Consider the following 27,131-nt stretch of genomic DNA (forward strand, 5'->3'; position numbering starts at 1 on the left):
GGATCCCAGCAACTCCCAACACACTCCTGGCCACAGAGTTTACTCCTCAGGACCAGAGGAGAGGTGGTAGCTGGTCCACAAACTACACGCAACCACTGCTTCTCTCCTTGGCCCTGGAGAAATGGGAAATTGTCTCAGATGCCCCCGCAATGCTTTATGGGCCACTGGAACACTTTCCCGCTTCACAGGGAGAGAGTAGAATATGATATCCTTGCCCTTCTGTTGCTTTAGACCAGAATCAGACTTTTCTGTCTGGGTGACCTCCCCTCTCAAGCTGCTGATACTGGGGTGAGGACATCATCACTGTGTGTCTGGTCAACAAGCTGTTTTACTGGGAAGGATAGAACTATATTCAACTCTAGGATGAAGAAGTTTCCCATTTTTGGTCTAAGCCTTTGATGCTTAAGTATGACCTTTTTCATATGCATTAAGAGAGGAAAGCAGAGGATATGTTAGCATGATTGCTTCTGTGGCAAGATAATAACAGCAACATAATTAGCTTTCTTGCACGTGTCAAGTACACACTGGTTAACCCTACTGCTCTGTGGACAGGACTACAGATATTATTGCATGATAATTGATGGTGTTGAACAGGTTAGGCTTGGAGAGCAAGATGAAATTTCACTATATTAGGACATCAAATATACACACAAATAAGACCACTGGTCACTGAGATGATAATTGAGCAGCAGATGCATGGTGCAGAAAGCAAGTCGTGTGGGTTTTTGATAATGGGCAATTATCAGCGGTTTTAATGTTTGCCCTACAGAGTTTAGAGAGCATCAAATAGAAATATGATACAGTATATGAAAAGGAAAACACAGCTTTAAAACTATGCCAAGCAGGCTGAAACGAGATCTAATTTGTTATTGCAGTGAAGCTTATTCTCTGAAAGACAACTACATTAAAATAGAAAATGCTGGGAGATATGAAATTATCTAGAACAGGCACGTGTTCAGCAGTCAGCTTCTCAAGAGAGAGCTGTCTAAGGACACCAGGAAAACCACCACCACCATTTTAATGAATGTGAATCATGCAGCTTGAAGCTTTAGCGCAGAGGGCCAGTCCAGACTGGATTCCTGCCAGGCCTTTTTTTCCAGCCAGAACTCACTGGAACTCAGTTCCAGCACCTCTTGGGTGGGCGCCATTGCCACTCTAAAAGAATGAGGGAGTTCCAGCACCTCCTTTTCTAGAGAAATAGCACGGATTCGGGTGAATTGAAAGAATTCCATTTGACTGTGGAACTAAAACTTCCCAGACTCTCCAATGAGCTCAACATCTAGAAACTCTGCACAACTTTCTTCTGCTCTAGTCCATTAACTATTTTTGTGAATCTTATATATTGCTTGTATCATCCAATAGGTGTACACCCACAGCCACCCACACAAGCTTGGGTCCTATTTATCAGCTGCACTTTTCATGGACCAGAAGTCTTTCACAGCCATAATCAGCTGTCAAGTTAGACTGGTTACAGGTAGGTAGCCGTGTTGGTCTGCCGTAGTCAAAACAAAATAAAAAAATTCCTTCCAGTAGCACCTTAAAGATAAAGGTAAAGGGACTCCTGACCATTAGGTCCAGTCATGACCGACTCTGGGGTTGCGGCGCTCATCTTGCTTTACAGGCCGAGGGAGCTGGCGTACAGCTTCCAGGTCATGTGGCCAGCATGACTAAGCCGCTTCTGGAGAACCAGAGCAGCGCACGGAAACGCCGTTTACCTTCCCGCCGGAGCGGTACCTATTTATCTACTTGCACTTTGGCGTGCTTTCAAACTGCTAGGTTGGCAGGAGCAGGGACTGAGCAATGGGAGCTCACCCCATCGTGGACACGTGCATGCACACGAAAGTTCATACCAATAATTAACTTAGTTGGTCTCTAAGGTGCTACTGGAAGGAATTTTTTAAGTTAGACTGGAGGAGGGAAGGAAGGACCCAACTTTGCTTAGACATCTTCCTCTAACATTCTTCTTCCAACTGCTTCTGCCCTATTTGACAGCTGATGGGTGGTGTGATTGATTTTCCTCAACTGAGCATGGGAGATTTGCTAAGACTGCTCCACCTCCCAGCAGCACCTGTGCCCAGTTGCTGAGCACAGAAATGAAGAACTACCATGAGGAAAAGTAAATCCATGTAGTCTTTTGTTCTGTGGTGCCACCTTACAGCAAGATATCAGCATTACTAGAAATTTGCTTATGAACATCTACATGATAAAATGCCATGTACAATCTAATTTAGGCTCTGTATTCATTCTTTTTAGAAATATATGTAGAACTAAGATTTAGGCAAACTCAGCATGCTAACAAGCTGGCAAGTCATTTAAAAGGAAAATTAGCCTGAAGTAGAGTCTGAAACTAGTCATAAAGAGATCAGGACTAATTATTCCTGAAACAGAATGGATTTTTGCTAGCAGCTGGCTTGTAATACGAGAAATGTTGCAGATTTTCTTTTGTATGGTTTCCTACAAGTTAAAGAGCAGGTTATTGGATGTCTCCTGGCAGGTGCTGATGGATTAAGGTGGTAGCTGGTTAGGAACAAACTTTGAATTAGAGGTTTTTGTGTGTGCAGCTAAAATGAATACGATCCCTTGGCATAATCCCCCTTATTTAACACAAGGTTCAAATGTAATGGTTTCTCTCCCGCTTGTATATATTTTGCAAACGATGATATAAGCCATTGCCTTTCTGGTAATGTTTTAGAGTAACAACATATTATGTATACAGTTCAAATCTATTTGTTCCTTGAGTTATCAGATATAAGATGCCAACAAACAAACAAACATGTATGTTACAAGAAATACTGTTTCAAACACCTTAAGGAATTGACTGAAATGTCACTCAGAGCTGATGACACTTTCTTTTTTTGTACTCATAATAGTTTTCTGTGAAACAAAGACCTCATGTAAAACTTGAACTGTGGTGCTATACAAATGACCAAAACTGGAAAAAGTCTACCTCCTCAGCACCATAAAGTGTTGTTAAAATATTTTGAGAACATTTGATTCATTAGCATCACATCTAGCTAGTCCCTCTTTTTAGCATTGCCATTCATTAAATGTAATCTATGGTGCATTTTTTCCCTTTGTGCGTATCCCTTTCCTCAGATAACTCAGCTTCATCTCTCTTAATTATTTTAGCAGAAACAAAACCCAAGCCCTATTCTGACATTCATTATGGGGCCTCAACGAAGGCGTGAAGAAGCAGTATAAGCATTCTAGCTCCATCCTGTCCTCGTTGTGCTTGAACTGGGGCGCTGACTTGGGCACCAGATTATGGATGTGATGTAACGTGACGATATGATGTTGTGACATCATGATGTCATGTTACAGTGGCCTCTTGGGCTCTTGGATTTCATGTTGGAGGCCTTGCAAGACCTCCAATGCAACTTCTGGTTTATATTGGAAGTTGCGTTGGAGATCTGGCAGGGCCTCAAACGTCCCTTCTGAGGCCTCAGGTCTCACAGGGCCTTGGAGATCATGTCCAAGGCCTCGCAATACCACCAACACGACTTTCTGTTGCTGTCGGACATCGTGCCAGAGGCCTGGCAGGCCTTGGAGGCCACACCCGAGGCCTCTTGAGACTTCTGATGCAACTTCTGGTTTCTACTGGAAGTCATGTCAGAGGCTTCACAGGGCCTCAGTCGTCACCTCGGAGACAAAAATTGTGGGTGCCTGGTCCCCCAGGGCCCCCTATAATTGGCACCAGTGTGCTTGAACATGAGGAGAGAGACAGGGAATGGAGCAAGCACATTGATGCTTGCTCTCCTCTCCATACACATTCATTTAGAACCAGCAAGGAATACCTGCATAGGGCTCTGGCCTCTTCAGAACCTGCCCTTAAAATGGTAAGATTTAAGATTACAAGGATGTATATGCACACATGAACAGGCACCTTGTTATTTATTAACCAAAAAAACCAGAGCCCACAATTCTAGGGAAAGATTAGCAGCCACATGAACTGAAATGAGACAAGAGTGTGTTAGCCTGGATACAACCTTAGTGTAGAGTTTGGTTATCTAGACATGTTAAAAATCGTTTCATGTCCATCAGATATGCACAGCATGGCTTCTCTGTCTATTATTTCCCTTTTGCTCGCTTGTTTTTCTTTTCATGTTTTCTGCCCCGTTCTGGGTTTCTGCTTTTTTGCTTCAATGAAATAAAAGCAAAATGAACCACAAATGGTTTCAAACCAAGGAAGTGGGAACAAAAAGTGTGGTTGAATTTTATGAGCATTTTTTTACGAGTACTGTACTGGAAGAAAAATTGTGAACATGTAGGTGTTTCATTACTGTTCTAGATACACTGAATGTTGGTTGTACAAAAATGGCAGTAGATAACACTGTTAACAGAAAAGGAGTTAGCTGTAAAGACAACAAAAAAGCAGAAACCTACTGCATATAGCAGGGGATTCAGAGGAAAATACCCCCCCCCCCCAAAAAAAGTCTGATAGAAAAACCTGTGCATTTAAGCACTGTTGACAATTAACAACATGTCAGAAGCATCTGAGATCCTTGAGATGTTGACATCAAACCTAAGCTTGTAGGAAATGCAATACAAGTACAAAATCAGCTCATTGCAACACTTAGACAGCATAGCACAGGCCTGCACAACCTCATGTCCTCATGAAAATCCACTGTTTTACTTCAGTTTTCTCCTAATATACACATTTTTGCATGCATTTTTTCACATTTGTCCAGATTTTGCAATGCAGTGCATTTTTGTGCATGTTACTCAGCTGGAGAACTATATTGCAAAATTCAGACAAGCGCAAACATCCAAAGATGGCTGTGCTTTGGTTCACATCTTGTTTTGGATATTGCAAATAAGTCAAGCTCTCCTTTAAATGTGCAATGAATCCGATTTCTCCCCATCCCTTTATATACCAGTTGTTTTCGTGACAAAAACTCGCTGCACTTTGCAAGCTACTGAAACATTTTCAATCTAGTCTTGTTAATCTTGTTTATCAGTTTTCCTACATGTACTAAGAATAAACCCACAGATGGCATTCCTTCCAGCTCAATCTTTTAAGGCAGAAATCTTCTGTGTCTAGAAGAATCTAGAAACTTGCCACGTACTTTACAATCCTCATAAAATCCACCAACTACAGCATTCCCCAGCAACCAAATTGAGAATGGGACAATGTAGACTTCCTGAAGTGTCTTATCTAAGTTGCTTCTAGAAGGCTTACTGTAAATCATCTCTTCTGATCATTGGCTTCAAAGAAGGAAACCAAACACTGATCTTACTTGCCAAGGAACCTTTTCAATTTGAAAGTGGCAATTGGAAACTTTCTCTAACAAGCTTTTTTAAAAAATAAAAAAGGTTTCTAGTATAGATAATATTTGTGTGTGCAACATTCTGATAAAATATTTGGAATAAGAGAGAATAAGCATATAAAAAAAAAACCTATCAGAGAGATAAATAACTCTGCCACAAGTTGTCATGGGGTGTGGTTTTTTTTTTGGGGGGGGGGTGTTCTAATCTTCGCCTTGTATTAAAATAAAATATGAAACTAGGAATTCCAAGAAGAAATAAATATATAAAAACAAGATGTTTTACATGAGTTCATCTATATCTGCAAAGTACATGGCATTTCCGAGTAACTTTGTTTTAGCCTCAGATTTTCTTCTGCTGTCCCATAGTTCTCTTGGTGTTCTGATGGATGCACAGAAACATTATAGGAGACAAGCCAGCATTAAATTTGATATCTTGAAAGGCTGCAGGATTGTCAGGAAAACAGAAATGAGGTCAACCAGCAAGATCTGTGGCCTAACACACAGCACTCTGTTCATCTCCACTCTGCCCTATCAGCAGCAAAAGGGGGAATGATTGTGGTGGCATTAGTGGTGTACGTGGCTTTTGCCTTCCCACAAGAGAAAAACCCATTCTTCTGCAGCATCACTTTGTACATAATTCGCCAGCAAAGACATGAGGCGCTTCTTTAGCTACTGCAAGATGAAAATCAAAGCTGGAAATAAAACACCACAGCAATCCAAAAACATCTGGCGATTTGAAAAGAGGTTATTTCACACACAGTGTGGATATTTTAGAAGAAGCCAAACCAGGTTTACTTAAAATAAATTAGAATGTTGAAGAGAAGTAGCCTAATAGTTTGACTCTTCTATAGAGGGTGGGTATACCAAGTAAAGTTATTTGTGCAGAATTAGAGAGAAATTAGTTTGGTTTGCATTTTAATGCCTAATTTCCACTTCCTAAATCAATATGTGAATTGAAATGCAGCTTTCCCTATTTTTGAATTTCTCCCAATTTTGTGATGCAGCTGCCTTGTCAAAAAATGTGTATTAGGGGAAAGGGCGCACAGAAATGAGTGTGCAAGTATATGTAATATTGTACCAAAATGCATTCTGTCAGGAAAAATTGGTAGTAAACTGAGAAAAGCTGAAGTTGATAGATTTGCTCATCCTTTCTTAGATTTCATTCATTTTATCCGTACTTATCCCACACTTCACATCAAAGGGATCCCAAAACAGCTCATAAAAAAATATAGAAACAATGATACAGTCACCAATATGCTAGACAATTATAAAACAACCCAAGAACAGTAAACCCACATATTAAAATCAGGGCCGAGTAAGGTTTAACGTTTATTGAAATAGAATCTAAAAACATTTTTAAAGCCCTGGCAAATAAAGTGGTCTTTCACTTGGCACTGAAAAGGTAACATGGTTGGCAATAGGCAGGCCTTCCTGGGAAATATACTCGAAAGACAGGGAGCCACCACATAAAAGGCCCTATATCCTAGGTCATCACCTTCTTCTCCTTGAGGCATATGATGATCCTTAGAAGAATATTTCTGTAGTGGTATGGAAAGACTCTTCTCCAAAGTGTTTTCCTGCACTGCTACACTGATGTTGGAAAGCCATTTGTAGGTTGATTTGTAGATATTTTCTTTATCTCCCTGCCAGGAAGGAGGGTAGACTGGAAGGGCTTGTGATTTACTCTGCCTTCATGGCTTTAGCTTCTGAAGGTTACATGGGAAGAAGCTGCCACAGAAACCCATGCCACTGTCATGGAATAAAGACTGTGGATTGTGAAAATAAAGGAAGGTCGAGTGAAGGTGCAGACCTCATTTACTTTTTATCACTGAAGGCAGACAAGCATGAATTAGCTGATTATTCTGTATTGAAAGCTGAAAAACAAATAATGCAAAACTCCTTCAATGCTTTCTAAAATAGCTGCTCAAAGTACCTGCTGATTTCCTTATGTAAGCATTTTAGCACACCTTAGCCCACAACTCCTTAACAGTCCCTCCCTGCAAGAGCTAAAGGCCACCACAGAACATGGACAACTGCATATATTCCTAATAACAAAACTGGCAGGTCTCTGAATCCCAAGTCAACAAGAGGATGAGAACTTCAAGATGTGCTTGAATTACTTTTCTTGTTGAATATTAAACAAAACGCCTATGAAAAAGTGCTTCAGTTTATTTACTTGCAGAGGGAGAAAAGGCAGTTCGTTTGAAAAGGCACCTGAACAACATTTGGTGGCTGAGTCAAAATGCTGGCTACGAACATGACAGATGAGCACGTAACTGAAAAAGTGTTGCAAACTTAGCAGCATGAAATAGCTGGGCTAAAAAAGCCTGAAACAGGAAAGACTCGCTGACACTCAAGCATATTTTCATCAGTACCTTGTAGGGACGGAACTTCTGCAAAAGCTGCTGAGGCTTGTTATCAGCTCGGCTCAGAAGGCTGTGGTTTTCTCACTCTTACGAGCCTGCTATAACTGACAGTTGTTTTTCATTGAACAGGATGCCGGCATCTAAGGTGTCTCCTTCCCTAAAACTTCACAGAAAGAAGCAGGGCAGCTCAGCCTCACACGCAACTATTTACTCGCTCTTGGTTGCAAAAACACTTCTTCTAAGCTGAAGATGCAGCACAGATGCAATGAGAAAAACCCAGTAAATATGGTGGTTGTTTAAAAAAGGAAGCTGCGTGAGCAGTCTTTTAGAGATGCTAGGGCCTCAGATTTAAAAATATGGATGAACAGAACAGTCACACTCTTTAAAAACTCAGACAATCACAAGCATTAAGTACCAGGGGAGCAAACTGTCTGTCATTATAACAGGCTCTTCAGCTCCCTGCACAACCAATGGGCAGAGATGACGGTAGGTACAGCCCAGAAACCATCTGGAGGGCTACTGGATCCCCACCCAAGAAGTTGTCAAGAGTGGGCCTTTGCATGTGCTACACTGAAACACAAATAGTGCAGCCTTTCTCCCTGTCTTGTTCTGTCGCTGTGCAAGGCCCTGGCAGTGACAACTTGGCTGCACCACGTCAGGGATGGGAGGCCAGTTTTTGTCCTCACAGCAATAACACCCTCAAGGTTGCAATGCTTTATCCTCCTGCCCACTAAGATGGAAAGGCAATTATTCACTTGCAGTAAATCTTGGCTCTCCAATGGGTTGGGAATCCCAGCCAATGAGAATCAAGTCTGCACCTAACTGGGCAGCCCTGCCCCTTCTCTCTGCTTAAACCCCATTCTGGTTTTGGTATCTTAGTCACACTAGAGCATGACAAAACCTGGGAACTGGCTTTTATATGTCTAGATTCCAAAAACGCCAGAGTAGGTTACCCACTGTAAAGGGCAAGGGCTTAATACACCTGAGTCCGTGAAGCTGTGTCTTTCTGTGATGACCTTGTAAGATAACAACCTACCACAATTTTCCATTTGATGTGAACAAATGTAAAAAATGGATCCAGGCTCGACATGCAGAAGGAGGCAGTGGTTATTGTACATCAGGGATCCTGGTATTGGTTCGGATTATAATTCGGCAGATTAGCACTTGTACTGTTTAGCTTCAGCTCTTACTTCATGAATTTAAATTATTCCTGATCCAGCTCTTTAGTTTTTCAAAAGTAACATTATTGTTTACATTTTTAATAATGATTTCAAAGCTGGCTGAAAACACAATGAGCAAGTAATTGCCCATTGAAGTAATTTCCCCTGCCTCAGGGTTACTGTCTGCCCAAGTGAGTTTAAGGAGGTGACAGATCCAGAGTTACTGTTCTTTGTTATTTTTTCTTGTCACCTAGCTAGCATATTAACAACTATCTAATTACTGTTAACCCAGATCACACCGTTCAGGGCATAATTAGCAGGGTGTGCTTATGATTCACTCCCCAACCTACCCATGCACTTTTCCGAGAAAAAGGAACAAAAATAAATAAATTACAATTTGTATTTTTGCATGGATTGATAATGACAAGTAATAAGCATGAACAGTGAGTCTAAAAAAATAACCATTTATTATAAAGTTATGAAAAATAATGTAATAATGTAATAACAAAAAGATATAAATCAGACTCACATTTTAACACTCACCAAAGACAAGTATAGCCCATCTTTTGTTACGTTAAATGACCACCCAAGCTCTGCTTAAAAACCTCCAAGGAAGGAGAGTCCACCATCTTCCATGCTTATAGAAACACACAATTGTTTGGTTCAGAGGACCTTCCCAGAAGCTGAGTCTATCTCACATTCTTGAAACTAGGTTTAGGGTCAAGTATCTATTTGCAAGTCAAATAAGTAACAGTCAATCAGATCAATGTACTGGTAGGGGCACACAATGCAACAAACTAGCTTAAGAGCATCAACCATTGTATCCAATGGCCAAGATCTTGTACATTTCAGAATGTGTCCTTATAATCTCATTTTAAGAGAGCTTGCTTCTTATCTTATTTTAAGATGCTAAAAGTTTGAGATCATAATCCATACATTACAAGCTTCAGATTACACAGCTTTAACATGAGGTTGTGTTTTGAGTACTGAAGGGATTTGAATCTCGGGTCTCCAAGCGCAACACTGTTCACGGGACCACACCAGTGTGCAGCTGCCAGCCATGATCAGAGACAACAAGCTCTTTCCTCCCCTTGGATCAAAAGCCTGCTCCCAAATCCCATTTAGGCTGCCGAGTCCTAGCATTCGAAGTGCGGTATTGAGAGAAGAGAATGTAGAAGAAAAACCGATGGTTTACTTGCATTTATAAGTCTAAATGCAAGTACCAGCAAAGAAATAACCTTAAAAAATGTGCACGCCCAAACCAAGCCATCTTGCCATAGTAAACTTCCAGAAATACCACATCAAGGATCTCTGTGCGTCATAACAAACACTGAAGGCAGCAGATGAGATTAACACTTCTTTGCACGACATCAAGAGGAAAACCCCAGAAACTGATGGCCCTCCAGTGTCTAAATTTGTGTACCGTGACTTGTACAACACTTGCTAATCCCGCCTGACACAGAAGGGGGTTGTCACACCTGATCCATAGCAGCAGTCTGCAGCAAAGGTCTGCTGCATTTGCTAATTCTGCTGGCAGGAGAGGGCTTTTTTTGAAAGCTGAAAGTCGAGATGAAGCAGTCAGGGGAGGGGGAGGAAACACACACAACAAACCTCCAACCGCTTCTGTTTAACTAACGCTTTTGATCTCAAACTGCTGTGGTCTCGTCCCCAGCACAACAGCACACAAAGGCTCTGTGAACATGGTCTCAGAGGCAGCTTTGTGCAGGTTGAGGGCCCAACAGAAAGAAAGGAACTGTTATGGGAGAGGGACGGAAACAGGGAGAGGCAGGGAGTGAAAGGGGGGAAGGAGGCAAATATAACAGGAGCATCCAGAGGAGGCTTCCAGTCAGCAGGCGGCCTGAAACATAATCACCAGTTTATACAAGGGAATTTTAATTTAATAGATCTTGCAAAGGGGGGGGGGGAGTGGGAGAAAACCTGATCTGAGGCAGTTCATCAGAAAACGGGGGGAGGGGGCAGGTTTTTATAGCAAATGCAATTAGCTGGTGTAGTTTTTATTTTCCTTCTTTTACTTCATACAGGTGTAAAGTGAAACCCATAAACCAATTTGTTCCTCTTGGTTATAAACTAGTCTTCAGACAGAAATGCCCCTGAAATCAATGAAATGAACCAATTCAACGAAATGAATCCAATGAAAGGTGAAATTTCAGAGACCACATGGACTGATAATAATAAATTTATCATTTCTACCCTGCCCATCTGGCTGGGTTTCCCCAGCCACTCTGGGCGGCTTTCAACAGAACATTTAAAACAGAACAAAACTTCAAATACGGTATTATTGACAACAGTCAAATTTGGAAAGTATTACATTAAACTTTTTTATTTTTAAAAAAGGTGCTTTTCCACTAAAACTAACCAACTAACCAACTGTATTACAGAATGGAAGGCCTATGTTATATGATGTAATGAAATAACAACACTTGAGCACTTCTAGATATCTAAAGCAGGATCACTGACACCTCATATTACTGTTTTCAAAATATTATGAACCAATAAGACATGTTGGAATGTTTCAGTCTGTTAAACATCTGCTATGCCATCTATCTATAAAGATGTATAAAGAAGCAAGTCATTGCTGGCTGTGCTGTGGTTGAAGAGAACAGAAATGCATGACCAAAAATTGATCTGGCGTTCTAAATGTGAATACACATGTTTCTAAAGACACATAGATTGTCTTTGTAAGCACTGCAAGAGTCCTGCAAGGTAAGCCATTATTGTTAAGTGAAACTAGTGACTTGTCAGAGGCCACCTAGTCAGTTCGTGGTTGAACTAATATTTGAACCAGGGACTTCCTTCCTCATTGTTCAAAATCTTAACCACTGGTTCCTAAAGGTAAATGCTGACATAGGTATTTAGGAATGAACAAAGGTGCAAGAAAGCAAAGCATGCAAATAGAAATAAACTTAATACAACTTTGTCCTGCAAGAAAATGTGGCCATGAGCACTCACCTTCTGTCAGATGTGCTGCTAATCTGCATTCCAAGAAGTCTCTGGAAGGGTCTTGTCCTCTTTCATAATGCTTTAAGTTGTAAGGAACTTCAGTAGGCTATTTCACTTTCCCCATGGTTTTCAGTTTCCCCCAACTAAAACTCAGCATTCTATGGCTATGGAGCATGCAGCAACATTCTTAGGAGGGTGTTGCACACTTAAGTTGCTTTTTAATGGTTTGTACCTCTATACAACATGGTATATGGTGCTATGGGTTAAACCACAGAGCCTAGGGCTTGCTGATCAGAAGGTCGGCGGTTCGAATCCCCGCGATGGGGTGAGCTCCCGTTGCTTGGTCCCTGCTCCTGCCCACCTAGCAGTTCAAAAGCACAAAGTGCAAGTAGATAAATAGGTACCACTCTGGTGGGAAGGTAAGCAATGTTTCCGTGTGCTGCTCTGGTTTGCCAGAAGCGGCTTAGTCATGCTGGCCACATGACCCAGAAAAACTGTCTGTGGACAAATGTTGGCTCCCTTGGCCAGTAAAGTGAGATGAGTGTCGCAACCCCAGAGTCATCTGCGACTAGACCTAATGGTCAGGGGTCCCTTTACCTTTACCTCTATAGGCCTCAGGGTTTTCTCAACCATGGTGACACTGCCCTTTCTTAGTAGCTCCAATCCTGTTGTCACTCACTACCTGAGCTCATTATTAAAGGGAATGCTGTCGCAAAAGAGACTTCTACAATCCATTCTGAAACACCCAGCAGCTTTGTACCTTTCCCCCAACTATTATTGCTGCTTTAGAACAAAGCTTCCCTTCCAGTCCCAACTTCACAGTTAATTATAGAAAATTCACTTCTACACAGCTTTCGCTGGCTAAGTCTTGAGAATTAGCCTGCATGTTGATTTTTTAAGTACATTGATGGAATAACTCACAATGGCATGCATCCTTTGCATGCCACAGATGTGAACCATAAAATTGATCTAAACTGTGATCAAGGAAAACGGGATGGTGACCACATTTTAAAGTGTGCAATACATTTGTCGTTGGGATAAGATTTGCATCTGTGGCACCTTGTGGTAATGTGCTTGAAGCTTTAAAGCTGCTGTAGCAGGTGGGCGCCTCTCTCCTTTAAGGACCATAAAGAAGCAAATTAAAAGTTCAGGCAGCTACATGTTTTTACATTCTGCCATCATCAAAGAACTAAAAGGATAAGGTGCTTGCTCTTTATCAGAAAGATCAGCTGAAATGCTGAAACTGTTTGCTAAGGATACTGATCTTAGGCCAGTTTAAGATATATATGGAAACCAGGAAAAATGTTTTGAATTTGAAGAAAAACTAGGATAGACAAATGAAATTTACTATGTAATTAAGGACCCACAGAATTTGTAAATGTGTGTGTGTGTGTGACCATGACCAAATATCTCTTTCTCAAAAACCGAAGGGCTCTTGCAGATCTCTGTGAAACAATACTGCCAAGTTTCACACAGCTTCACTTTCATGCTAAAGTGGCAACCACTGTCAAACTAACAAAGGACAACTTGTCAGCCTCTCACAACTGCAGGTGTTTTCTGCCTTCCCAGATATCATCTAATATGAAGGTATTATTGTTAGCTCTCATGTCTGCATGAAATACACACTGCTGCTTTGTAATAATAATGATCTAGTCAGTTACACTAGACTCTACATAGCAATAAAGCAATTTAGTTGGAAACATTTATATTGGCACATTGGTTTTTTAGCTTCAATTCCAACTTTAAATCCTTTATCACATCAAAGGCAGGAATGCTGGTAACTGAGTAGCAGCGGACCAAGCCGATTGAGCACCTGGGGCGGCACGCATGCCCTGCGCCCAGGGGTGGGGCCAGCCACCTGCGGGGTGGGGCAAGCTGGGGCAGGATGCTCTGCGGGGCCTTCAAGGAGTCTGCCTGCCTCCTCCCACTCAGTCACCCTACAGCGGGGGGGGGGGGGAGGCAGCTGGTGGACCATTTGGGGCAGGGTGGAGCCTGCGGATGCCTGAGCCACCGCGTCTCTCCCCACAGTGAGTGCTGCCCAGCATTTTGTCACCCCCCTCAGTGGTGACACCCATGGCGGCCCGCCCCCACCACACCCCCTCTTCCTCTGCCCCTGTAACAGAGGTCTTGGAGGCTCTCATATAATACACACTGAGGGAAGACAGAGGTTTCCATGAGATGACCATCCAAATTTGATATAGATGCCCTGTACAAGGATGGATACATTGCGTCTAACAGTAACTAAGGTGTAGTGGCACTGAGTGGCCAGCACTGATGAAACAGCAAGGACCAGCAAGATGAACAGGGAAGAGAGGATGAGACACTTTTGTGGGGGGGGGGATGGAAGGGGAGTACACAGGTCTGAAGTGGCTCAGGTCAGACCTATATGGCTCTTTACCTGAAGCGGCACTCAGGGTACCATTTTTTCCTTGTTTAACTGTAGATTTCATCTTGAGTCTGGAGAGAAGTACTGGAGAGAAGTGAGCTAAAATGTGCAATTTCCAGGAGACAATTAGCAGGTGAAGGAAGACTTAACCACTCTCTCTTCCAGCCTGCCAATATATCCCTGCCGAAACATTAGCATTACAAAGACTCCTGGGCTGGTTTTGTAAACTAAATTCCATGGTGAATCAGAATCCTCTTTCCCCAGCAATTACAGTAAGCGAGTAAAATGGTCACATTCCAGCAAGGCAAAAGCACTCAAGGGCAATGTGGAATATGGCTGGTGAATGGCAGGGCCTGAGGAGAATCCCAAAGCCTAGAGAGAAAGAGGCCTGGATGTGCCTGAGGTTCTCCCCCTCAACCCTCTAGAGTCTCCCAGCTGGAGTTCCTTTAACCAGAGACAAGGGAATGTTATGCATGCAGATGCCACATTGTACCACTGAGCTGCAGCCCCTTCTCTTTAGGCATAACACCAAACCCAGAGGCGGTTTTCTCCCATTGATAGTGGCAGGACACAGAGCAAATAATTATGAATTAACAATCGTCGTTGAGCACCGGAAGAAAATGCGCCACCATTTCAATGTTCAGACACTGATCTAGTTTCCAGGCCTTGTCTGGAATGCTTAGTTTTACCAAACTAGCACATTGTTTTCTTTTTGATATTTTACTCCCTTCTTTCCAGTAATTCCTGTAATGGCTCTTTCAGAGGCACTCAGGCCTTCACAATGAAAAAGGGAGCATCTCTAACAGTGAGAAGACTGTGTAAAAACCAGACATTGTGCAAGCCTTCTCTCCCCCCTCCCCCCGCACACCAACCATGCCAAGCCTTTTATTAGTTTCGCCAGTTCAATTTCCTTTCCGCAAGATCATTTAGTGTTTTTCTGAGTAACCCTTTCTTTCATTTGGATGCTTAGCACCATAAAACAGGGATAAACATGCCTTGTTGCAAAGTTATCTGTTAGATTATCGCTAGTTTAGAACCTAGAGAAAAAGATATAGGGCAAATGGTTCAATGACTTAGGTTAGGTTGTCCTAAGGGCTGTGATTCAGCCTTTGCTCCACAACAGTGCTCGGGAACCTGCAGCTATGTTTGATCCAGCCTATGGATCAAACAGGGATCAGCAGACCTCCTCATTTGGGTGAAAACTGTGCTCACCTGCCTGACAGACGATGTCATACTTGATGTCAGGGGTGGGTATGGTGAGGGCTTCAAAGGAACAATCAGAAGTTTTAAGTGGGTTTTCCAAAAGGCTTTCCAATAGGCCACACTGAGCTCTGAAGTCCTGACAATTAGGGCACTAAAGCAAAACATCTCCTGATAATCACAGTGGTGTCAAGTGATTGGCTTGTTGGAACCCCCACCCACCTATCAAATTTGGCCTGTCAAGGACTGGGGAGATAAAAGATCCAGCCTGCTGGCCAGAAATGTTTTTCCCCACCCTGTTCCATAACAAACTTCCCATGTGACCTTGGATGGGTCACTAAGTTTCTATGATTCATTCCAATACTCTCTAAGTAAGGATGACAGGTTTTCTGCACATCATGGGATGGGGCTGAGATATCCAGATGCTGCGTGGGAGTTTGTGTGTTGCAGCTGCTCACATACCATTCCAGCAACATTAAAAAACAAAAGATTATTTGGGTAGTGTTGGCAGTGTGGGTGTTGCAGCATAGGGCCAGAGAACAACAAGAGGGCAAGAGATAATTTCATTCAGTTTCAACAGAATTTGCCTCTTGCATTTATATACCAACTTTCTGCCATAGTACTCAACAAACATTTTAAGCTGGATACGCGAAGAAAGTTTCTAATGTAGGAAGAGCTGAACAGCAGCGCATATGTTAATGGAGAATTGAAAGGAAAGTCTAGACAGACAACTGTCAATATTGTTATTTTAGCCTTATGTTTCCAGGTCATCCAGAGTCTGCCTGTACTTGCTTAGATGAAGATGCTTAGGATATGCACTGTGGATAATAATACATTAATTTAATCAGCTGCCATCCATAAGGATATTTTGAAGGCTTTTCAATAATGTACCCTTAGGGATTTTGGAGGACATGTAACACCAATGCTGACTAAATATTCTAGACACAAATGTTCCTATGAGTGGGCTGGATTCTGCATACTTGGAGAAGTTATTGAGTGAGTCACATTTGTAGGAATTAATCTATACAAATGGGTTAGGTGTGCATAACAAAAAAAGCCTCATTATATCCCACATGTTAAGAATTATCATTTGTTACTACAGGATTGTATGTCTTCAGATGAAATATCAAATAATATCTTTCTTTTAAAAAAATAATCTATGATAATTCTATTCTTGTCATTCAGTGTGTTCTTTGAACCCAATTTTCCCCCTTGAAGCATGTTTCAAGTCCCTGACCTCTTCTCCATCCTTATAATGCAGTTGTACCTCTGGTTAAGAACTTAATTCGTTCCAGAGGTCTGTTCTTAACCTGAAACTGTTCTTAACCTGAAGCACCACTAAAGTGGCCTCCCACTGTGCCGCTGCCACCCGATTTCTGTTCTCATCCTGAAGTAAAGTTCTTAACCCGAGGTACTATTTCTGAGTTAGTGGAGTCGGTAACCTGAAGTGTCTGTAACCTGAAGCGTCTGTAACCCAAGGTACCACTGTAATGTGTTTATTAAGAGAGATTTGCAGTTAAACGCTAAAGCATTTTCACGAGGATTTTTAAAAGGGAAATTTGCAAGTTGCTACAGAAATGTGGAGAACCAGATTTAAGGATTAAGAGAGAGAGAGAGAGGGAGGGAGGGAGGGAGGGAACCGAAATAAACAGTTCCTTTCAAATCTACTCAGGGGTTGGTGAGAGTAATGTCTCTAAATTTACAATACCATAATCCAGTGATGGGAGAAAAGAGAGTTGCCAGAGTGGTGGTGGCGGCGGTAGAGGGAGGCAGAGGTATGCTGTGCCTGATAGTATACAGGGGGAATGATTTTACTTGGAGAGAAAAAAAGAAAAAAACCACTGCGGCTTATAATTTTATAGAAATTTCCTTTTAAAAAAACCCCACATTTTTAAGTTGCTGGTAAAAAGCCGGTAGACCAATATACCTGTGATGTGGCAGGCTTTATTCATTCTGGAAGGGCAATGATGCCTGCAATTTTTTTTCCTACTTCTGTCAAGAAAATATATATAGCCATTTTTTCATTTCAAATAGTAGATGGAGGTAGCTGGGAGTAGGGCAGACTCGCATGGTCCTTGAACTAAATCAAGAAGCCTACAAGTACCTCTGGCCATATTGTTCATGTATTTTAATCCACAGGTTATTAATTAGACGGCAAGTGTTGCACAATGTGAATTGCTGGTGATACAAGTGCCTGTATCTTTCAGCAGGAAATTGCAGCAGTCTACTTCCTATCCCTGCCTGTTTTCACCGACTCTGTCAGACGTATAGCAGATAGCTCTGTTAACCGATAATGAAGTTCAGTGGTATTCTTTAAGTTTTTGGGTGCTTCCCTGATGGAATCTTTAGAGTAGATCCATTTCTTGATCCAGACCAGTTCCTGGCCTCTGAGTTCAACACCTCATACCTAACCTTTGTCAGGAACTGAACCACAAATGTGTGTCCCTTTATCCAAGTCAGTGGATAACACTGCTGTAGTCCTAGAGAGGACATTTTTGAGTCTTGGTTCTTCTCATACCAAATGCTGCCTGTTGCTTGCTTACCCACACTACACTTTATTATATTGATCATCATCATCTTATTTATTGTTGTTGTTGTTTGTTTATGTTTATTATATCGATATTCCACCTTTCTCAAAGCAGCCTACATAGAGTTCTTGAGCAACCTTCCCATTTTAAGGCGGATAGGACTCTGCTTAGATACATCAAAGTAGCTGTACTGAGTCCTAAAGACCATACCCTAGAATCTAACTCCTCTTTACACCTGGTCATAGAAAAAATGGGCACAATTCAACCAACACTAATCATTTTACAATCCTACTGACAGAAGACACATAAGCAATGGGATTTTAAAAACATTTGATTCCCCGTTTGTATCTCTTGACATGACCCTAACAGCTGTGGCATTCAGAAGGAGAAAGCGGTGCTCAAACATTAAGGCTACAATTCTATGCCAATGCACCAGGGACGAAACCCAATTGAACTCAGTGGGACTTACTTTTGACTAGACAGGCATAGGTTTGCTCTGTTTGCTGTCTCCAAGAGTTCAGGAAGTTTGTGGCAATAAATTCATATTTGACACAGGATAGCTAATTTTTATTTATTTATTTATTCATTAATTTATAAAAGTATGTACCACTCTGTTACAAAATACCAGGTACACAGCAATATAAAACCATTAAAAGCAGTATGGTGGTTTTCCTCACCTTCAGATGAGGAAAACAGTAGTGTTTTTTCCTTCTTTGGGGTATTAAAGGTTTTTGTTTTTTTAATCCCATTGCCATACACTTGTTAGTGAAAAACATTTAGAAAGCGGAATAATTCATGATTTTCTTTGTACACAAATGAATGTGTGATTTTTGGAGAAGCCTAGGTCTCCCAAAAAGAAATATTAAATAGATTTTTTGTTTCTTTACCTAGCAGTGTAAGAGAGGACCTGGTGTGGTGTGATAGAAAAAGGGTCATATCCTTTGTGGTGTACCACATTCAATTAATATGACAAGCTTTGTGATCCTGTCAGTTTTCACAGAGGGTGGGACCAGTGTTTGCTTCCCCACTCCTCTCTTTTTGTCCAAATTTTCACAGAGTATCGCACTGAAAAAGAATGATGGATTTCCGTCCTAGAGGACTGCATGGGCTGATAAAGTGAAATCTATGGCAGAAAACAACATGTTTTTTCCACCCTTTAGGCCATAATTTTAGTTGAGAGAGTGAGAAAGTGTAATAAATTTTGGCGGGAAAAATAACCAAACTATTTTGGACATTTCTAATGACTAGTGTGTATAAACACTACTGAGAAATGGTGGTGAGAACAATTTGACTGAGGGAATGATTATTTTTCTTGCATCAAAGCCTAGGTATTTGTCAAGTCAGGTCTTTTGAAATTGTCTGAAACTCAGTAAAAGGAGGAAGCAGACATAGACACACACACACCACTTTTGGACAAGACTTGAAGTCTCTCATATTTAAACCTCATTTATTTCTATTAATCAGTGAAAATAATGAATACATTCACTACTTACTGAAGCTATCTATTGCAATTAAGCTCGCATCCTAAAATATAGGCAAAACAAAACAAAATGTCTTATTTAATTGCTCAAAACAGGTCCTGTTCTGGAACTAAGGCCTAGTCCAGAGACTCATAATGTGGGGGCATAGTTATAAGACCGTGGGGGGGATTTGATGCTTCAGACTTTCATCTTAATAATCTCACATAAAAAACCCTGTAAGCAAAAAAACTAGGGTATCATGCATGAAATTCTAGCCCAGCATGATCCCTGCAATGCTTTTTGCTGTCTCTGTGCCATCGGCAGCCAATGTGCTTTCCTCTCATATCTATTTGTAAGATCAGAAATCACTTGTGGTTGATGCGCAATCTATGCTGCTAATTCCAAAGATCATTTAGCAACCATCTTGGCTACCACTCAGTCTAAACTACTGCTGAGAGTGAAGGCTAATTCTGCAGCTGTTAGGGAATCACTTGTACTTATGTTCAGAGGGTAAAGTAAAAACAGAAAGCATACAGGAAATTTACTAAGCAAAGCACATGCCCAATACATGTGCTTATCAGACAGTACAGCAAATAGATGAGAAGATCACAAATGATGCTGCAAGATGTAAAAATATGAACTAATGAAAGTAAGGGGCACAGAATATTTCCCGCTTTTATGGGAACTGTACCCCAGTAGGACCAAGATCAACTGAGGAGGGAAAATGTTTGAGCTCCTCACAATTTTAATGGTTCTCACTCAGTTCTGTCACCTCTCAGGTGGGCACCAAGAGAACAAGGGAGGTGTTCATGGTTGAGTTCTGACACCTCTTTTTCTAGAAAAATAGCACTGGTTCTCACACAAGGCAGATTTCCAGCCAATTTTGCACTTGGAATCTATTTTTAGTATGCATTCTCTACGTTGGAACACAGGATTGGTCTGGTATATAATAAAATGATTATACTTAATTTTGTAGAAGAACTGTTATGCCTGCTTATGCTAATGGAGAATGAAGGCCCTAATACATGCCGTTTCAAATTTGTTTAAACTTTATCTACTCATTTATGGCTCTTTTCCTGTCAGAGTTCAAGAACAGGCTGACTATACACTACTATGTCAAGTAGAGCACTACAGGGTTCAGTCTTTATTACATTCCAAATGAATAAAATTTCCTCAATAAAGCTTTCCTGTCCTGTAGATAAAAGAGCAAATAAACATTTGGATGGGCAAAAAATAAAATAAAATAAATGAAGCCAACTACACTCAGGAAGACCCCTTGTTATTCTACGAATATTGCTTCCTTTGCTTGTTAGCAACCCAAAGGAAATGAGTCGGGGAAGATTAAGCAGTTTCTCAGTCCCCAGCCTTGCTACTAAAAGATGTTTCAGAAAAAGAAAAGGTGTGTGACTCACCCAGCTCATAATGATCTGGTTGAGCTACACTATCCTCTCCTGCCAGTAAAATGTTGCTTAAAACCTTTGTAGTCACAGAGTCAAAGAAAAGCTTTTATAGCATTCTTCTCCCCTATGTTCACCCCATTTCTAATCCATAAGGGAGCGATGCTGCAAAGTGGCTTGTTGTGACAAAGCAGCTTGCAACCCTTCCGCATTCCTTTGCATGCTTATTAATACAAATAACTGGTGACTCATTTTGACACTCCTGAGGCGGCCAAGGAGTTTGCAACGCTTGTGTGCACCCTCTCTCTCACACAAGCACACACGCATAAACAACCATGCCAACCACCACCAGCATGAAATAGCTAAGAATTCAATTTATAAAATTGCATTTATTGTAACAGGCATTTTTTGTCAGGAGTACTGCTAGAATAAGAATAACATTCTTATCATATTGTATCACTCTTATCTCGGAATGCTACTGAGGAAACTTCCTGACAGCCTATTTCTTTCACAAGTTAACTTGCTTACTAATAAGGATTTATCACAATCAAAACATCTGTTTTGAGGATAGTAGAGCTAGCAGAAAACTTCAGTCAGTATTTGTATAGGACATTGTTCCACAGGTTGTTTTATTATTCCGCACCTCTGAATGGTTCTGAAAGCATCTGCAACAAATGATATCTAAATACAGAAAGCAACACAGCTTTCCATGCAATAAACAAGAAATGCATCAAATTTGCTTCATTCTACTCACTGTGCAGTGACTTTTAACACAGTGGGAAGTTAAGTTCCTTTTCTATTTTTAAAATGTCTTAAATGAGTGATTCCAACTACCTGATATTATTCATGCTCATTCAGATGTAAGCCCCACTAATTTTAATGGGATTTATTCCTAGATAAAAATGCATATGTGAATTGTAGCCCTAGGCTTCTTCCATTATTTGGACTGGTACATAAATGGAGCATCAGCTCAACTTTGTTCCTTATTCATATTAGTCTATGATGCATACAGTGTGCTATTGGCTATTTAAATAAGTGCTGTTCCAAAGCACTGACTCCACCAGCACAGCTAAACTCTCCTTCGGTGGTTTGTGCTTCTGCTTGTTGCATGCAATTTGTATGATTTGTAACAGTCACATTCACAAAACAGAGCACTGTTGATTACGTACTGGTGACTTGAACAACTGAAATGAGTGCTCAGTACAATTGCTCAACAGAATCAAGCTGGTAATGCATTTACATTTCAGATTTTATTAGAATCAGAGAAAATAATCATGGAAAAACATGTGCTCCTAAGAGCTTCTTGAAAAGTGCAAACATGCATTTTCCTGAACATGGATGAGTCAAAAAAGTATATTTAAAAGATTGAGTGGCACTTACCTCGCACGAAGCACTGCTGGTAAGAAGGAAATGACTCAAAGAAGCTGTTTGAAGTCATGGTTTCCTCTTTTAAAAACTTATTTTCTTTTTTAAAAGGGGGCGATATGTTATTTCTTTTACCTTGGGAAGTAAAAAATCAAGAGTGGTCATTATAACAAACTCCTCTGCCATTGCACTTTGCATGTTTGTATCTGCAAAGTAAAATAAATTCAGTCATAAGAGTCTTTTTCTCTCACACAACCACTGAACTGTTTTGTAAAAGAGAGAGGGAGAGAGAGAGAGAGAGAAATAGCGGATCACTTGTGGTTTCATGATGCTTACCACTCTATGAAACTCTTGTGGTTTGCAGTCAAAATGATTCGCCCTGCCTGCTGACCAATATCCCGGACCCGCTCTTGTGTGACTGCCTCTGTACCCAACTTGTGGTTCTGTGGTTGTTTATGAGGCCCAAAGAAGTGTTTCACACAACCAATATTACAAATTTAACCGTTCCTCTTTCCACACCCTCTTTCAATTGGCTCTTGACAATCACATGATTTCAGTGATGTCAACTAAAAAAAAAAGCATTTTGAGCAATGTTCTTCCCACACCACCTGCCTTCCCCTAGATTCAGCAAAGAAACAGTATGCAGAGAGACAGAGACACAGAAAGAGGCTGAGCCTGACTCACAGTCCTTGTTCTACAAATGGGCTTTGCTGATTAAGGACAACTCTGCCTTGTTTTTGCTTGTGGTTGCTGGAACTACTGATTATTTTCATAGATATTTCATTGCTGCTTATTCAATAGTAATTCAAACCCTGGCATTAGTCTGCTGCTGAAAGAGGATGTATATGGCATCATCTAACATTGGAATCACTTTTCAAAAAGTTCAGCAGGTGGGCAACTGGATTTTTTTTTAAGGCAATAATAAGTCAAAAGAGGATAAAATGGATTAGCTCAACTGTTACCCCTTTAGGACAGCCAGAAAATGTCAGGGATCTTATGAATGAATTAAAGACTGGCATAAACTTTAACGGGTAAGGATTACTGAGCTCTTTGAAAACTAAAGTGCTAGATGAATAATAAAAAATAATAATTGTAATTATCTTGTTATTTTTTATTGGGGTAGAACTTTTTTGTAGTTGAACCCTTCAAAATTTGAGTTACCTTCTTGTTTGGAAATTATTCAGCACAAGGTACTGAACTTAGAACTTGATATTCCAAATGTATCCTTCCCATAGAGCAGAAAAAGAGAATAGTTTATGCCTCACCATGTGCCAATGGTAAATTCTAAAGAAAGAAAAGAACCACTTAAGAACAAAGATGTGATTGTTAGGCCAGCTATTAAGCACCTTAGTCACTGATCCGTACACTTCACTGCAGCCTTTCTCTACTTCAAATGTGAAATCCTGAGGATTTTCCTCACACCTGTAGTAATTTTTAAAGGCCTAACACACAGGAATATTTTAAACCATTAAGCATTTGCCAAGCATTTGGTTATAAAAGAAGCAATGAACCAGTTCAAATGGGAGTGATCCAGCAGGATGCTTCTTGCTTTTTAACTTTCTGCTGAAAATGACCTCCAGAAAAGTGAATTTCATGGGGCCGTGAGAATGATCAAGAGAGTAGATGGTAAGTTGTATATGAGGCAAAACTAAATTAAGGAACCAAGCTACAGATATGAAGATGGAAGAGAGAAGAGACATGGTGACAATTTTAGGACACTTTTTTTTTTAATAAGGCAAGGAATAGGAAGAATTGCTTGCCTTATCCCCTGACAGCATAGAGGATAAAGCTATCAGTGGCTATTAACTCTGATGACTGGATACTACCTCTGAATTCCAGTAGCTGGAGAATATGAGTGGGTGATAGACTGTAGCTGCAATGGTAGATGGAGAGGTTGGGTTGGGTTGGGGCAGAGGGAGAGGGAGAGGTGAGGAAGGGTCCACAACAGCCAGGTACAGGGTTTTGAAATTAGACTTTTTTGCAATTTCCCATTTTGTTTTTCCTTCAGTGTGAGATAACATAAAAGAGTCCCCCTGGATCAGCCCAAAAGCCACGTTGTCCCACATTCTGCTCTCACAATGGCCAACTGGGTGCCTGTAGGCGTGCAACTGGGTGCCCCCCAATTATAATTCCATTACTCTGGTTATCACATCATGCTATAAATGCTTGTCACTGCTGAGCTTGTGGCACAGATCTCGTTTCCCAACACTGCAAGAGAAGGTCGTGGAGGTGCGTCATGAGGGAGGAGTTGAGGCCGGGTTCCAGCATTTCTGTTGGGATTCCTTCCTGTCATGGGGCTTTCCCACATGTATGAGAGCTGATGGTGTTCTTCAGCCCATTGAGGGAGGGAGGGACATCCATGCCTGACTCCAGCAGTGTGACCCTCTGCAAGAACAAAGGTGGCCACCACAACTGTAGTCTGTCTCAGTGACATCTACACTGCCTTGGTCATGTTGACAGAATGGAAGATGGCAAGATACCTATGGGTGTACTCTATGGGGCGCTGACTTCAAGCACCAGGCCCGTTGGCAGACCAACTCTGTGTTACAAATATGCCTGCAAACATGATATGAAGGCTGGCAACTTTAACTCCGCCATTTTTTGTTTCCTTGTTTCTCTTGTGAATTGATAATTTCCTCACAGAAAAAAGCACACCATTGGAAAGTAGTTAACATCACAATCTTTTTCCTGTCTCTGATTGATAGGGACATCCTTGATTTTAATTCTGTAATGTTTAGCTCTCCAACTAACTCCACTCCCAGGCCTGCTTACACTGAAGTAGATCCCACAGACGTTAATATGACTTATTTCCATGAAAGGATGTTTAATACTGGAGATGGTAGTCCTCATTCCTCTTGGAAAGTCCCTGGTAGTCACAACTGTAGTGTCTGGCAAACTGAACCTTAAGGAATTTTTGCTTGTTGGCTTCCCTCATTCTGATTCAACAGTGGCAGGAGGAACAGCTGCTGCCAATATGCTGGCTACAGGAGCCTGGTGGGCAGGGAATTAAAAACTCAGTCTTAACTCATCTCTTAATAACAACAAGCCACTTTCTAGTTGCTAGTTCCCCTCCTTCTCAATGTTCTCTTCTCTAAGCTTTAGGTACACCCAAATTATTTAGTGTACCCACTGAGTGGCAGACACATATGCTGTATTTCATGTCATGGATATATATGCTTTGATAACTTCCAGTGTGCAATACTGTCACTACTGGACTACTGTCTACGTCAGCCTGCCCTTGAAAAGTATCTACCAACTTCCATTTATTCTTCATGCTTCTGTTATGGTAATGACTAAAGCCAGCAGGACAAAGCATAAATGTCCAGTTTTGAACCATCTTAATCAGTTCCTATTCATTTATGGACCCAATTCAAGGTGCTGATTTTTACTTTTAAACCCCTAAATGGCCTAGGAACTGGTTACCTTGAGGAATGATCTCTACCACACATTCTCTGTTCTGAACTCTGGGCTACTTCAGAAATCCTGCTTTATGTCCCTTGACCAATTGAGAACACGGGAGATGGGGCCTTCTCTCCCTCCCTGAATTTTATTAAAGTTTGAAGAAGATATACAAAGCATAATATCAAATATTATCAAAGACAAAAAACTAATCTAAATAAAAACACAGACTAAAAGGAGGAAAAGAAAAAAGGGGGGGGGAGAGGAAAGAGAAAAGAAGGAAGGAAGGAAGGAAGGAAGGAAGGAAGGAAGGAAGGAAGGAAGGAATGGAAAGAGAACTTCCATTTTTTATTCTGCCAGCTATGGACAGAAAATTATTCAAAACAGCCCCTCCAATATAACACCCAACAATTCCACTTTCTATAAACAAATATTTTATTCATTTCTTAAGGAGTTTCCAATCTTTAGTAAATTTGGACAATTATGGAAGATGGGGCCTTCTTAGCCAAGGAACCATAATTGTTGATTTACTACTAGGTAAAAATGTGTCTGCTCTGGGACACTGATTGTATTTTGACTTTGTTTTAATTTCTGTACTGCTGATAGAGATGGAAACATAGATATTTGCTGATTGCTACTTTTATTTAATGAGATTTTTACTCTTGTTTTTTGTTGATTTTAAAAAAATATTTTCATAATTTTCTGATGAAGGAAGAAAAATTTGCAGGCCAAAACACCTGGAGGTCACCTGGTTGAAAAAGGGGGTGTCAACCCATCAAGAAAAGGCCTTTCTCCGTGTTCCCTCAAGGGGCTTTCTTGTTTCTCACTGCCAACCTATGGATTTCATTACTTTTGAGCTTCTTTTGCTCAGCTGCCACTTCAACACATTTTTATTTAGGAAAGCCTTTGGAAATATCGCATTGGCTGAGTTTGAGTTCCTGATTTTGATGAGATTTCTTCATGCTGTTGCTGGGCTTGTTTGTTGTTGGGGGCTGGAATGGCTTGGCTTTTAATGTTCTGTTTTCGGCCCGCTTTTAATGAATTCTTGGTGCCACATTGAGGTTTTCCTTAAAATACAGAAGCCACCCACACATTCTCAAAGTAAATAAGATTAGTAGAAGGGCAACTAAGGATAACAAATGGCAAACTTAAATGAAAAGAGATGTGACAGGCATTGCCCCTGCCCAGCCTGGGGCCCAGCAAAGTAGATAAATGAATATATATGCTATGTGTGACATTTTAGTGTTTTTCAGCTCAGTCATCTGTCAAGGAATAACTATGGTATGTGTCAAGCAACAGTTGGGTTGATTTTGTCATCTGTGGATGAAGCAAGCCCATCCTTGAATGCTTTTAGCATGCCTCCTGCAGCTTCTCCCCATATCTATCACAGTTATTTGCATTATACATAAATAAAGAATGTGAGAATTGTTGAGCAATTTTTTTTGGAAAAAAAAAGCCATCAGCAATATTTGCTTTCAAAAGATTGTCACTTTAAACTGAAACAGATTTACATTGCGACACACCTCATTGATTTCTGAGCTTATTTCCAAGTCTATCTGATTAAAATTGTGAGCTAAATGTTTCCATGCTTGTTACATATATCCATGTTCAAATGCGTCTCATTTGGAATTGCAACATCAGT

General features: G+C 40.9%; 1 protein-coding gene across 2 annotated transcripts in view; it reads right to left on the minus strand.

Moving 5' to 3' along the window:
* RUNX1 (RUNX family transcription factor 1) overlaps positions 1-22,612 on the minus strand; it is a 176,662-nt gene extending 154,050 nt beyond the window's left edge. For both annotated transcript variants that reach the window (XM_083438708.1, XM_083438707.1), the window contains exons 1-2: positions 22,427-22,612; positions 22,106-22,225 (exon numbers count right to left, since the gene is read on the minus strand). In XM_083438708.1, coding sequence (XP_083294834.1) covers positions 22,106-22,163 — 58 coding nt within the window. In that variant the 5' untranslated portion in view covers positions 22,164-22,225; positions 22,427-22,612. The remainder of the gene's footprint in view (positions 1-22,105; positions 22,226-22,426) is intronic.
* Positions 22,613-27,131: the final 4,519 nt, after the last annotated feature.

This window comes from Podarcis tiliguerta (assembly GCF_965153285.1).
Source record: "Podarcis tiliguerta genome assembly, chromosome: 4".
In the NCBI taxonomy this organism is placed as follows: domain Eukaryota; kingdom Metazoa; phylum Chordata; class Lepidosauria; order Squamata; family Lacertidae; genus Podarcis; species Podarcis tiliguerta.